This window comes from Pezoporus flaviventris, unplaced genomic scaffold, assembly GCF_033815535.1.
Source record: "Pezoporus flaviventris isolate CSIRO_AGI_PZ_B2104156 unplaced genomic scaffold, CSIRO_AGI_Pfla_v1 ptg000005l, whole genome shotgun sequence".
Classification (NCBI taxonomy): domain Eukaryota; kingdom Metazoa; phylum Chordata; class Aves; order Psittaciformes; family Psittacidae; genus Pezoporus; species Pezoporus flaviventris.
Window position 1 is genome coordinate 20,980,338 of NW_026892553.1, and position 14,225 is coordinate 20,994,562.

The window sequence follows — 14,225 nt, forward strand, 5'->3', positions numbered from 1 at the left end:
ATCTGCATTTTCCTCCCTGGCAGTCATTTTGTGCTCCTAAGAGCTGTTGGAAAAGTTGCTGGGAGTTCAAAGCCTTCACTGGCCATCAGTGAGGAATCCATGCTCTGCAGGAGATGTGCTTCTGTGCTCTTTCTTTGAATTAATAAAACACCACCAGTACAAAGCAGCCACAAACAGAAATACCCAGGGCCTTGTGTTCAGGAACTTGGGAATTCACTGCTTCCTGTTTCTGACTACATGGGTGAGAGAACTTAGCAAGTTTTCAGCCCTCCCTCCCTCCCTTAAGGAATCCTAGATGAGTTCTTTTAGTCAGTTTGGTCTAGAATTAATCTATTTTATTTGTTAAGCAAAAGAGGGACCATTTGCTGGCAGCCTTCTGTGAGAGCTCCATTTGAACTATGGCTTTTGTGATCTTTTTGCTAGCCCCAGACTTCTAAAATGGATACCTTCAGCAGAATCTCTTATCTGCTTGTGTCCAGACCCATCTCTGGCTGTGAATCTTGGAGACAAAGGCCGTAATGTAGCTAGAGAGCACTGCGGTTGCTAACAGCTCTCTACAGTACAGGTTCACATGAGAAAAGCTTTTACTGGAAGAGAAAAGGACACTGCAGATAGTTCTGTGTGATACATCCTATTTTGGCTACCGTCTCTCGTCTGTGTCTGTGGTTTTAGAGATCCAGCTGCATACATGGCTGGTGGTTAGATGAACCATGCTGCAACTATTATTCCTTTGCATGAAACAAAAAAAACCCCACCCCCAACCATCTCCCCATCCCCTTAATTCTGAGGGGTACACACAGGATATGTTGTTCCAGGTTCTTTGTTGGTTTATTGTACCGATACATAGGAACCCAAATCACATACTGTGTGATGGACATACAAAGAGAGTAGAAAGATTGTCCTATCCCTAAAGAATTTACATGTGCAGAACATGTCATAGTTAATAGATGTATATGTGCTTAAGTATTTTCTGCAGCAGTTCCTGCAGTTCTCAACTGCTTTGCTTACCAAGCTGTTGGATATGATTCAATTTTCTTGTGCCTAACAGCTTTAAATGTAGTGTTATTGGTTTGAGGCAAACAAAGAAAAAGAAGGGAAAGGAATCCAGAGCAGAAGTGGCTGGATGCTTTCCCTTCAGGATTTATTCTGATTGCTCATGGTGCTCATTGCTTGAATGCTCATTGCATTCAATCCCCAGCTGTTAGCTGCCTCATCTACTGCACAGCTTCCAAGCCAGCAGTCAGAACGTGAACGAAATGGTGCTGGAAAGGGGATAGAAGTGAATTCCACACACAAATTCAGGAAGGAAAAATTTAAGTGATGGTAAATCTAAACATTTTTATTTTCCCAAGAACTTCTCGTCATAGAATGGTTAAGGTTCTCTGCAGTTTGTGTTCCAGCTTCACTGTCCCATCTTAAAACAGTTTTCCTTTCCCTATTAGTATAAGCTTCTACTTTACCCTGTAGAGCCAACAGTGTAAAGAAGGAGGTGAGTCTCCCAGATGTTTAATAACAGATGTCTTGTCAGCTTTGATCACAATGTTTCCTTGGTTGCTTTGAGAAGCAGAGCAATGAAGATGTATTAGTAATCTCTAAAGGTCAACATGCTGAAGTAAAAGCTTTATCTGAATCAAGAACTGTAGTGTGGAGCTGTTGTCAGCATGTGGTAAGAGAGAGTGAAATAGGATTTGAGATTTTAGTCAAATGGTCGTACATTTTAGCCACATGGTGACATCCTTTATACAGGCAGCCAAAACCCACTGTAGTGCTGCAGAGAAGCTGCTTTTTAAGTGTGATATTTTAAAGTAACCTGGTCTTAAAATAGACGAGGAGTAAATTTCATAATGTCTCATCTTCATTTTTAGTGTCACAACAGATGAAGTGAATTCCCCAGTGTCCCCATACAGCTGGCAGGTAAATACGCAAATGTGAATGTGGTGGCATTGTATTTGAATGATTGTTATTGCTTTTTGGGGTTGTATTACTGTCAGAAAACATTTATACACACAGAGTTATTGTATGTAGGGAATTGTGGTGGAAAATAGAAAACCTTTGAAGAACGTTATGCTTGAAATAATTTGGCTTGTATTTAGCGGAGGCTTTTTGTTCTAAGGGTATATGGTACTTGCCTTTTAATCTCTGAAGTATTTACAATTGCTTTCAAAAGCCTCATACTCTAATAGGAAGGAATAGTTGGAAATGAAGTTTTAGCCTAACGGTCCCTTCAGATTGTCTGCTTTCAGCTCTCATAAAATTAGACATATTCATACATATTCATTGTTATAAGACTAACTCTTTCTCTCTTCAGAGTACATTGCATAATACAGTACAGTGAAAGAGAGATTTCTCTTAGAGCTAGTAGATGTGTATGATCTTTTAGATGAGAACAGCAGAGAGATACTTAAATTGTTGTGTTGTAGTCATGTAGTACATAATAATTGATGTTAATGTCCACGAGGAATAGTTACCTTAAAAATACTTGGGAATTTGTAGCCCCTGGAAAACCAGAAGGATCCAGTGGATGAGCAGCACTGGCCAGAAACCCAGCCAGTGATCTGGCAGAGTGAAGAGAGAAGGAGAAGTAAACAGATCAGGAAAGAATATTTCAAGGTAATGGAGGGGTGTGTGAGTGGGGGGCACTTTAATATGAACCTATATCATTAAGGAAAGGTAAGAAAACCTCAAAGGTTTGTCATACTTTTAATTCTGTATGTAACCTGTGTTTTTTATTTGGCTCTTTGGAGTTAAATAACATATATTCTGTATTTAGGGTAATGCGAGAGTGCAGGAAAATCTTAGTGCTTTAAATAAATGAAAGTAATTTACAGTTTTCTTATGGTAAAGACAGAAACAAATCTTGAGTCATTGCTCCTTCCCCATCCAGTTGGAGGGGTTTTATGCTTATCTTTTATCGTAGCACAAGGGAAATGGATTTTGTGCAGTGTGGTTCTAAGAATGATTTGTGCCTTTGGCAGAATCTTCTCAGTGCATTAGATTGCACTTTAGAGAGGAAAGAAATTCTGTCTGTACTACTTTGCTGCTGTAGTGTGTTCCACTGGTCACCAGAGGTCAGCGCCTGCATGTGGCAAAACAGATCGGAGCTTACCAGCATCAGGTTAAATCTGGTTTGAGGCTTGGTGGAGAAAGGAGAATTATCTGCAGTGGGAAGTTGAGTTAAAATTAAACTTGTCTCTTAAGAAATTAGTTTCTTGGCTCTTTGCCATCAAACATCTTTATGAAATGCTAGGGACCTCAAAAGGAGTTGAGTTCTGGGTAGAACAGTGCATGCCATACACCTCAGAGATACTCTTGTCATTATAGAAACTGTTTATCTTCTTCCTGAAAAGTTGATGGACTTATGTCCTCTTTCCAGGAATTTGGTTGTTTGGGGCTTGTTTTTAATTTCTTTTCTGTAATTTTGCCTTCGAAAAAAGGGAAAAAATTCTAAGTGAGCAGAGTTCAGTCCTCTCTGCTCTGGGGACAGGCTGAGAGAGCTGAGCTGGTTCAGCCTGGAGAAGGCTCCTGGCACACCTTCCAGCTTCCAGTGCCTAATGGGGCTCCAGGAAAGCTGGAGAGGGGCTTGGGACAAGGGCCTGTAGGGACAGGCCAGGGGGAGTGGCTTTAACCTGCCAGACTGAGATGAGCTCTTAGGCAGAAGCTCTTCCCTGTGAGGGTGCTGAGGCGCTGGCACAGGGTGCCCAGAGAAGCTGTGGCTGCCCCATCCCTGGCAGTGTTCAAGGGCAGGTTGGACACAGGGGCTTGGAGCAAGCTGCTCTAGTGGAAGGTGTCCTTGCCCGTGGCTGGGGGTGGAGCTGGGTGAGTTTTAAGCTCCCTTCCAACACAGTATGTGTCGTACCTGGAGTTCACATTATAAAAGTATTTAGCTTGAAAATGCCTTTAGCTCATCAACATAAGTAAGATTTTGCCTCCCCTAGGAACTAGATGTTCCTGTTCTGTTTTGTTTCCTTTTAGCTCCTTTGATTCTGTAACATGTTTTTTGTTTTTTTCTCAGCAGCTTCACCAGTAATAAGTCACATCTGAGTGCTGTCAAGCCATTAGTTCAAATGAAAACCATAATTCCATTTTAAAGTAATAATTATGTGTGTTTTGCAGTATAAGTCTTCCAGAAAGAGTTCAAGTGGAAATGAAAATGATGAGGTGAGAAGCAGTAACTGCGTAAAACATTTAAGAAAATACTTTATTACTTTTGTCTTTTTCTGAACGCTTACAAGTCATAGACCAGGAGAATGTTGGCTGGAATCCATGCAAACAAACTGCATTCCAGAGCCAGAGCAGCAAAGAGTAATTAAACTCCTTCATTTAAAAAAGCTCATCAAGAAAAGTAGGACATTTACTTGCTTTGGTGATAGGGAAGTTAACTCACCTGTCAAGCAGAGGGGATGTGAAGGTAATGCTCGACACCCTGAACAATGTTTCCTTGACTTACATGTTCTTAGGCTCAGTTGCTGCCAATTTGTTGTATGCTTGACAAGTGTTGCATGTCTCACGTACTGTGTATTTCATAATTCCATGTTTCTTGTGAAATCATTATCTTCATTTTTATAATTTCATCTCTTTGATTTCTTTTTAGCAAGACAGTGATAATACTAATGTGTCCCCACAGTCTCCTGTGTCGTCTGAGGTACAAGTTTGTGGGTTTGTTTTTCATTCAACAAACATTTCTTTGTGTGCATTACTTGTCACCACACAGATGTAAAACTGTTTCCTTTGAAACTGCAATTGGAAATATTTCATCATCATAAAAAAAGTCAAAAATAGAAACTACAGACAGATGGTCCAACTTGGTTTATCTTTGCAGCTGTCTGGTCTCTCCTAGATGGCTTCTTTTTGACCAATGTGTGGAAAGGTGCATTGCTTTGTCTCCGTTATCTTTCCTAATGAAAACAGCTATTAAAGCAAAAATGGAACTGGCACACTGTGCAGGTATCCCCTATGCACTAGCCATCCAGGGGATTTAAAGTGAAACTTGTGAGTTAGTATGTTATATATCACAAGGAGCCCAAAAGTACTGAGTCTTTGGGAGTTTTGTCCCTGATGATTCTGGCTGTTGCCTTTGCGGTACAGCCTTGTGCCCTGGTTGCATCCCTTTTGAAGGGATGTCCATGGGGCTGCACCCACTGAGCTCTGACAAAGCACACCAAAGATTGTTCATGTTTCCACCTTATGTCAATAAGGAGCCTGAGGGGGCAGAATTGAGAACATCTCATCTGGAATGTGTGGAAACAATGAGATCTCCTGTGCATACCAAATCACTGAGTGCATATTTTGTTTTAGATGGTGAAATGAGAAAAACCTGATCTTCATAACTGAAAGTAAACATTTCCTAAGAAATATTTTGATACCAAGTGTTGGGAGGATACTTGCATTTGCTTTCAGCTGGCTTAAAACGCCGTTCACGGAATGGTTTGCAGTAGTTTGAAATGGGTTAGAGTAGATTTTAGTTAATCTGGTGCTGCTTTTCTTCCTCACTAAGGCAGCTTTATCTCCATGTAGCGAGCTTACTTTCATTCCTCTTTTATACTGTCCCCTTCAAAAGAGGGCATTGCCCTTAAGTAGAAGGACATTTTTCTTAGGCAAGAATAATTTAAACACTGTCTTGATGGAACAAGAGTTCTTTTAATGACTGGAAGAAAATTGACTTTATCTCTTTTAACAGGATTATGAAAGGACAGATAGTAACACTCATGGTCCATTTGGTCTCAAACCAAGGTCAGGTAAGCTGCAGTTCTCTACCACAGCATTATAAAAACAGTTGTTCATTTCCTGGGCTGACACAGGTGGTAAGGATGGTGGATGTGGGAGTGTGAATGACTGTGAGGAGATGCCCCAGTGCAGCAGTCTATTCTGTGTACTTACCATGAGCATGGTGCTGGCAAGGACAGAGGCAGCTGCTTGCAAACACACTGACTGTGCATACTTAGTCACTGCAAAGAGCAGGGCAACAGCTCATTCTTGAGACCTGATGGCTGAGCTGGGAGGGTTTCAAGAGAAGCAGATTTTTGTCTGTCCTATGAAAGGGTGCTTTGAGCAGAGCTTTTCCAGGAGTTTCATGGCTTAGTGCTTTGTTGCACACTGACTCTTCCAGGACTCTGACATGCCCTCGTAAGAGAGCTGTATTGTCTAAAGCAGACCTTCAGTCCCCTGAAATCTAGGTAGATAAAATACTTTTTTTTCAGTTACCATCTTCTTTTGTTTGCAAGTGTGTGTGAATACTGGAAGAGCCCCTGTGCAATCTTGTTTACTGTTAATACCACTCTTCCCTGTTTTTAAGGGAACAGTCTTCATGCAAATTCATTAAGGAAGAATTAGCTCAACTCCTCAGTTTAGTTTAATTCAGTGAAATAATCTCCTTACTAGGAGACTGTGAGCCCTCAGCAGCAGAGTATGCCTGGCTGAGGTGATGCAAAGGGCTTCTTCAAGACCCTTAAGTCCCTTGAGCTTTGTAAGCAGTTGTATGAAACTTCAGTGCCAGGGGTAGTCAGGGTAGTTGTATGTCCCAGGACATGCGTGGCTGGGATCTAGAGGCTTCTGAGTTATGTACAGAAGAGGTTTTATTTACTAATGTGCTATAAAATAATAGCTTTGTCATTTGAAGGCTTTCTGCCTATGAAGAATGTAAAGGGAATGTAATAATTTAACACACCTTTTTAAAGAACTCTTGGACTTCTAGATGAGACATTTTATATTTTCAGATAAATTCTTAAGAAGCAATCACTATATCTTTGCATCTGCACACTTACCATGTTGACTGCTACTGCTGAACCCAGGACACATGTATCTGTGTGTGTATATATATATATGTATATTTTAAATCTCTCAATGTAAGTTGTATTAGAGAACTCTGTCCCTTTTTTTAGTCTCCATAAAGAATTCAAACTTGATTAAAAGTCAAACACAATGAAAATACTTTCAAAGCTAATTTCAAGGTAAACTTGGAAAATGTGCAGATGGAGCTGTAGATCTCAAACAGGTATTTCAATGTTGAAGTCAGTTCTGTCTCCGTATTTTCCAGTTATCCATTTGCACTTAAAGATGATCTCTGTATTTTATTTGAAAGAGAAATTTCATAGACAGCACTTTTTGCATCAGGATACTTCAATATATTTGTTCCAAAAAGGCCTGCAGCTTTTCCCCATTTTTACACTTGGTGTGAGACTTTTGGTGATTAGTGTTTTAAATCTGACTTCTGAAAACTAACTTCACTAATGTTCGACAGCTTTCAGCCGTGCATCGCGCCAGGACTATGGAGCTGTGGATCCTGGATTCACAATGAGGAGGAAAATGGAACATTTAAGGGAAGAAAGGGAACAAATAAGACAGCTTCGCAATGTAAGTACCATTATTTACTGTATGGGTGCAGTGCATTTAGTTTAAGCTTTTATAATCACAACTTAAACCTTTATAACAAAGGCCTGCAAATCATTACAGCTGTACAAGGGCATCTTGGTAGTGATGCTTCTTAAGAAGTTTCATGTAACAGGCTACATTGGCACTGGTTTTGATTCCGTTAAAACACCAGCCAGGACCTGTATGTGTTGTAGCTGAAAAATGAAGTGAAATGAAAATCCTTAATTTTTAGGTTTCTGAGGTTTTAGGTTTTGCTAGGGAGAGAGATGACCAGGCTGCTTGTGTTTGCTGCTGTTTGACCTGAGATTTGAAAAAAGATGGTCATAGTCATAGCAAAATGCTTTTTGAGTGTAGAAAGTTGCTGCAAGTTATACAGTACTGAATGGGATCTAAATTTCAGACTTCCAGTAAGTTGTTTTCTGTCTATTTCTGTTCTCAAGATATGGAACAGTTATAGCTAACTATAAATCAGTTAAGCTCTGCTTTCCAAGGCAGGAGGAATTTGGGGTGTGACTTTGCTGAAGGCTGTTTGTCGTGTCTGGTTCACTTCCTGAGCAGTCGAGGCTTGTTGCTGCGGTGGGAAAAATCAGTTCCCACTTCTGTTTTGCAACACAAGTGTGGGCACTTCTTGGCCACCCTTTTCTCAGCTGTTTCACTGTCACCTGCACGAGAGAAGTACCCGTACTCAAAGTGGTTGTGTTCCTCTATTTTATTCTTTTTCTCCTAATAAAGCTGTGTGTGATTTCACCCCAAAGATTATGCACACTAACAGTCAGTGAGGTGTTCAGCCTGACATTTCTGTCCTTAAATTCTGTGCTTCCCTATTCTGAGTAGTGAGTTCATGGAATGGCTTTGAGAGCTGTGTATCACGGTAGTTGTTGCCTCAATGTCTTTCTCAATGTATGTGGCTGTGTCATTTAAAAAAAACAACAAACCAAGCAAGCAAGCAAAGGGAATATGAGATTTATGCTAAAGAGGAAAGGATATTTGTATGAAATGCGAATTATCTGCATTTACTTCACTTTAGTATTAAAATATCCCTTTGAAACAGAATGCTTTAAAATCAAAAGTTACTTTCAACATTAAGCTAACTTATTTATGGACTTTTTAATAGAATCTTGAATCCAGGTTAAAAGTAATTTTGCCAGATGACATTGGAGCAGCGTTGATGGATGGAGTAGTTCTTTGCCATTTAGCCAATCACATAAGGCCACGTTCTGTTGCCAGCATCCACGTACCATCGCCAGCAGTGGTAAGTGGTTTATCTCACTTCTGCTGCATCCTAACTGAAAACAAGCTTTTGAAGTTCAATACTAAAGCGTCATGAATCATGTTGACCATGTTAACTGGCTGCATTCCTCACTTCAATTTTTCTGCAGGAAGCACTAAACAGAGGCTCAGAAGTTTTCTTTAAGAGCTCATTTCACAAACTGGGTCTTCACAGAACTTGTGTTTTAGCAATTGTAACTGTATTTGCATCGGAAATGACTGATGATCTACTGTCCTGTCTTTACAGCCTAAGCTCAGTATGGCAAAATGCCGAAGAAACGTTGAGAACTTTCTTGATGCTTGTAAAAAGCTGGGCGTATCACAGGTATGCTGTTTGCTTTATTGACTTACTAATGACCACAAGTATGTCAGCCAATACTGAAGTTTGAAGGGTTTGAATGGCTTAATTCAGTTAGCAATAGTGACTATAAAACTGACCAGAATTTGAAGGTATGAAAGCAAGTCCCATTTCTAACCTGTGGCATGAACTTGAGGAAACTACTTGATGGGTTTCTAGTTTGTTCCTTATAGTAAAAATGATACTGACCTCCTTATAAATTATCTGAACAGAGGAACCAATGAGAGAGGGTAATGTTGTAATATTTGAAAGCCTTGAGTTTAGCAACTCACTTTGTGAATTTCTGTCTGCCTAGAAGAATCCTGCAATTACAGAACTGCTTAGCTGTCGTCCTCAGCAGAGCTGTAGTTGCAGCCCATTATTCATGCTTCTGTTGCCCAAGTTTATCCTTTTCCTGTATGGGGGGTGGAGGGGGAAACCCCTCAAGTTCAAACCATTTCCTGCATATTGGGAGAGGCAAAAAAACTGTTGACTTGTTTTAGTGGAACAGAAAAATTTGTTAATGGATTGAGAAGCCTGGGATACTGCTCTGCCCCAGCTTCTGTCTAGTGTGGAGCCACAGGCAATTCAAAAGACAGAGATGCTAAGATTTACCTCATGAATCATAATAACAGCGGCTAGCACTTGGAAAAGTTGTCCAGTTTGCCATCTTTCAGTTTGAAATTCCAGCACTTGATTGGTGAATGGCTAATAATCCAGTCTGTCAACACTTCCAAGTTTTCCCAAGGGAAAAATTGGTAATAAGCTTATAAAACAACGTGAGGGGGAAGAACGGCACTGAGCCAGTAGTGTCCATCAAGTGTTAGTCTGGCTCTGCTTACAAAAACAGTCTTTGGCTTTATGAAATTAGCAGTCTTGTGTCTCTTCTCAATGTTGTCATAGTTTAATACTTTAAACAGATCTTGGATAGAATTAATAAATCTGTAGCCATTCTGTTACGGTAAAGAACCACATCTGAAATTTAAGGCCAGAGACACTTTCTGTGTAAGTGTCTCAATGGTGTATGTGTGACTTCAGGGAACCTGCCTTGGAGAAAAAAAGAATGAAGCTTGATACACGTACTGCTTTGTTTTACAGGAGAGACTTTGCTTGCCTCATCACATCCTGGAGGAAAGGGGTCTGGTAAAGGTTGGCCTCACAGTTCAAGCTCTGCTTGAATTGCCTGCGTTGAAAGTTCCTCAGCTTTCCTCCATGTGACACAACTCCTTGGGAGCCAGACAACGTTCCATCCAGTCTGCCTGCTTGGATCCCTCTGAGGCAGTTCAGCTTCCTACACAGGAACACTCAAGCCATCAAAAACTACTGTCCATCCAGATGCTGTAGAGAGCCTTACTTTGGAGTTGTAGGTGACAACCTTGGAGTCAGCTGGCAGTTAAAAGACCATAATTATTCTTCTTTACTTTTGTAATTGGATGCACAAAGAGATGTGGTAGCATCCGGTTCTCTTCCTGGTTAATTTAAGTTAAAAGCTGCCATTTAACACCTCACAGTGTTACAGTTAAATGCTGGATTTCTTTTTCTCTCATTGAAAATGTTGTTTGAATTCTTTTACAAGTACAAAGCACACCCCCTTCACTTTAATCTTGCAAGGCAACCGTTTGATTTCAAGGTAAGACAAAAAATGTAGCACTGGTGTGATGGCAGAAATGCGAGCGGCTGATCACTTGTAACCCACTTCCACTCCCTCAGAAAGCTTCATCTTTGTGTTCCTTATTTTTTGCACTCCTCATTGTAACTTAGACACTTCTAACATTGCCAGTATTTAGTCTAAGTGTCTGGTGATTACACAAAGCAGTATCCAATGGGAAAAGGACACATTTTATTGAGTTTATTCCAGTCTTCTAGGTTGGTGCCAAATACTTTTTTTCAGTTGTACTGTAGATTGTTTACATGTGAAGTGCCTGTGTAATTGAGAACTCGGAATAGTCGGAAACATTTTTGCAATTTCTTTGTTTAAAATAGATGAAATGGAAATTTTTAAATATTTTACTAGGTTTTTGTAAAATCAGTACGTGAAGATTTAAGTAATGCTTCACACTTTTGATGTTGGGTGTTTTTAAGTTTGTTGCACAATTGAATTGGTTATTTTGTTGTCTAATAATTAGAAGATACTGTAAATACTTTTTATTTATGATATTTAATTTGATAATACCTGATCACTTTTGGGTTAATGTATTGTTGGACAAGAACAAGTTGTCTACTTTACTTTAGGACACACAGACGCACGCGGTGAGTAAGAGGTGAGGACTTGTGATGCACACTGAGTAACTTAGGACATTTTGATAAAACTGCCAAAATCTCAGGTTCCTGCTGTGACTTTCAGGATTTTGTGTAATGTTGCTCCTGAGCTTGTGTTACATTTTTACAGCAGATTTATCCATAGTTTAGTTGGGAAATATCAGTGTTTCTCTTTTTAGTGTTTACAGGATTTATTATGTAACTTACACAAGTGTGGCCTAGCACACGGATCGGTTGGTACAGATGTCACTGTGCTGAAACATTAGACCAGTAGACTTTTCTGGATAAATGGGGAAAAGAACACATTCCACTGTGGTGGGTTTTTGAGGCTTCTCTAAGTGTATCTATTTGTTTGCTTCTGCACCAGGTCTCAGTGTTTTGAGCCCATCCTGAAACCATGCACAGTTGAGTTGTTCTCCAAAAGAGTTGCTCATAATTTAGTAATAAATCTGTGTGCGTTAGGCTGTTCTTCATGAATAGGTAGCTCCACTGAAAACTGCCACAGAGTTTCTGTTTCAGGCTAAGCTCATTTTGATGGAGGGATACATTTGCCAAGCAGGTAACAAGATTTGATTCTGTTCTTTCCAATTAATCCAGGCCCCATCTATTATAATTCATAAAGGAACGAAGGAGATGTATTGTTTACTCTTCACTTATTTACAGTCCTTAAAATCAGTAATTGAGAGGAAAAAATAACCTTCTGCTGACGAGATTTTGTTTACAAGATAGATTCTTTTTAAACCCCTTGAAACAAGCTGATAGATGTGTAATAGTTAAAACCCACTGTTGTTTAGATGGTTTCTTACAGTGCGGCTCCTGGAGAGGCTGGTGTAAAACAACAAACCCCTCAAAAGAAATCGTAGGTTACAGGAATACTTGTTTAAGGAAACTGGATTGCTTTGACCTTTGAAATGTGGGATTTCAAACCTCTTTAATTGGTTTGTAAATCATAGACGTTAGCCTCATTTTAACACCTTCAGTCCCTGTTCCTCGCTAAAGGCACTTACCTGGAAAGTCACACTGAGACTCGAATAAGTAATATAATTCATTAAGCCAAATGCTTGTCTGCTGCTTTTGAAGAACACAGCCATTCAAAAGAATAAGTCACTGTCTTTCAGTTCCTTGCTGTGGTATTGACAACAGCCACCACGTTCTCTTTCAGTACATTAGCCATAGAATGGCTAACTATAAATGGTCACTTTCAGTTAACCTGCCTTAAACTGATCTATTTCTTTGTATATTTTAATGTTTTTTTGATCTTAAAGTAACTTTTTTTTTTCCCTGCTCAAACTAAATTGATAAAGTTCCATCTCAGTGTAAACATTAAGAATCCCCTTGATGTCATGTGCCAGATGCTGACCAGTTTGGTCTTGGGTTGTGGGGTTTTTTAAGCTTGGCTTATTTCCTAGGTAACTTGAAAACTGGATGTGAAATTAATGGATTTACTTTGAATTGTACCTCTGAAGCTGAAAACTACTAAACTTTTTCTTCAGTACTCTGGGGTTCTTCCCACAAATTAGTGGCAGTCTCACTTTGCCATTCCATGGAAATTAGGATGGCCTTCTTCATGCTTACAGGGAAGGATAATCATGATTCTTCCAAGGCTTCCTTTTTAGCATGACAAAGATGAAGGCCTTCAAGTATCTTTCAGAGCAATGTTGAGAAAAGGTCCACTGTGCCTGGACAAGTCTTTTCTCTGCTTCCTTTAGCTACTGTTACAATTAATAGTCTAAAGCCTTGCAGAAATTGGCTGTTCCCATTGTGATTTTTAGGAGCAACTGTGAAAAAAGATGCTTAAGTTTTGTAATACAAGTTTGTTGGTGTCTTTCCTGTACAAGAATTTGCCCTTTTCTCCCTTTCCATTTGATTCCCAGCATCTTCTCAGTTCCTTTTGTTTGTTCACAGATCTAGTGACTTCACATTGGTCATTAAAACATGCTCCTCCTTTCTCTTGACTCTAAGAAACTTCTCCAGTGTCATTGGTGAGCTACTGTGATTCCAGAATCCCTGCTCCAAACAGTTAGTATGTTTGAGATATCCTTTTCCCATTCTGTTTGGGATGCAGTGGCATTAATGAATACTTGGTACAGCTGATGGGATGGTTAAGAAGAGAGGCCTGCCCCCCTTCCTTTTGTAGTTACTCAGTTTTTACTTGGGATGTAAAGAGAAGTCACGATGAAAAACTTCAGGAAGCTGCATTAAGTTTTCCTAATAAACTTAAGAGGTAACTAGGGTGCTTTCTTATTGTGAATGCTGTACAAAGTTGCTGCAGTTGTGTGGTCTGAACTATAAATTACAGAGTGAATCAACATACTGACAGGGCCCCTGGCCTTGTGTATGTGTTCTGTTTCTCTGTGTCACTAGATGCAGTATGTGTCACACATGAAAGATCTTTCATTTAAGCAATAATGCCCCAGATATTGTGAGGTCTTAAAGTAGTGACATTAAACTAACCATGATAAAGTGTGGTTGCCTCTCACACAGTGTCTCAGAAGTGCTTCACATCTGCAACGCTGCTAATGCAGTATGTGAGCTGGGGCACTGCTGGCGATGCAGAAAGCCGTCTACGCCTAGAGGTCTTCCAAAAAGGAACTAAAATGATCATAAAATATGGAGGAAACAGTTGAAACAATAAGTACATGAATCGTAAGAATGTCTGGGTAAAATCCGAGCTTCACAGCAGCCAAGGCATGTTCTGCTCTTACCTTCAGTAAAGCAGGAGGAAAGAGGAAGGGTTGCGAAGATGGCCTTGAGTAAAGAACGCTTTCAGTAAAGGAGTCCAGGGGAGGCCATGAGGATGGTCAGGGGCTGGAGCTTCTTCCCTAGGAAGGCTGAGAAAATTGAGGCTGTTGAGCCTCAAGAGCAGAAGCTGTGTGGAGAACTCAGAGCAGCCCCCAGTGTCTGAAGGGGGCTACAAGGATGCCGGAGAGGGACTCTTCATCAGGGACTGCAGTGATAGGACAAGAGGTGATGGGCTCAAACTGAAACAGGG

At 40.1% G+C, this 14,225-nt stretch overlaps 1 protein-coding gene across 4 annotated transcripts in view; it reads left to right on the forward strand.

The window, feature by feature from the left end:
• The window catches only part of LRCH2 (leucine rich repeats and calponin homology domain containing 2), a 36,499-nt gene extending 22,927 nt beyond the window's left edge, over positions 1-13,572 (forward strand). For 2 of the 4 annotated variants that reach the window (XM_061446262.1, XM_061446264.1), the window contains 9 exons: positions 1,866-1,914; positions 2,494-2,610; positions 4,114-4,158; positions 4,592-4,642; positions 5,678-5,735; positions 7,238-7,350; positions 8,483-8,620; positions 8,885-8,962; positions 10,073-13,572. In XM_061446262.1, the coding sequence (XP_061302246.1) occupies positions 1,866-1,914; positions 2,494-2,610; positions 4,114-4,158; positions 4,592-4,642; positions 5,678-5,735; positions 7,238-7,350; positions 8,483-8,620; positions 8,885-8,962; positions 10,073-10,192 (769 nt within the window). In that variant the 3' untranslated portion in view covers positions 10,193-13,572. The remainder of the gene's footprint in view (positions 1-1,865; positions 1,915-2,493; positions 2,611-4,113; positions 4,159-4,591; positions 4,643-5,677; positions 5,736-7,237; positions 7,351-8,482; positions 8,621-8,884; positions 8,963-10,072) is intronic. The other 2 variants (XM_061446263.1, XM_061446265.1) reach the window with 1 other exon arrangement.
• Positions 13,573-14,225: the final 653 nt, after the last annotated feature.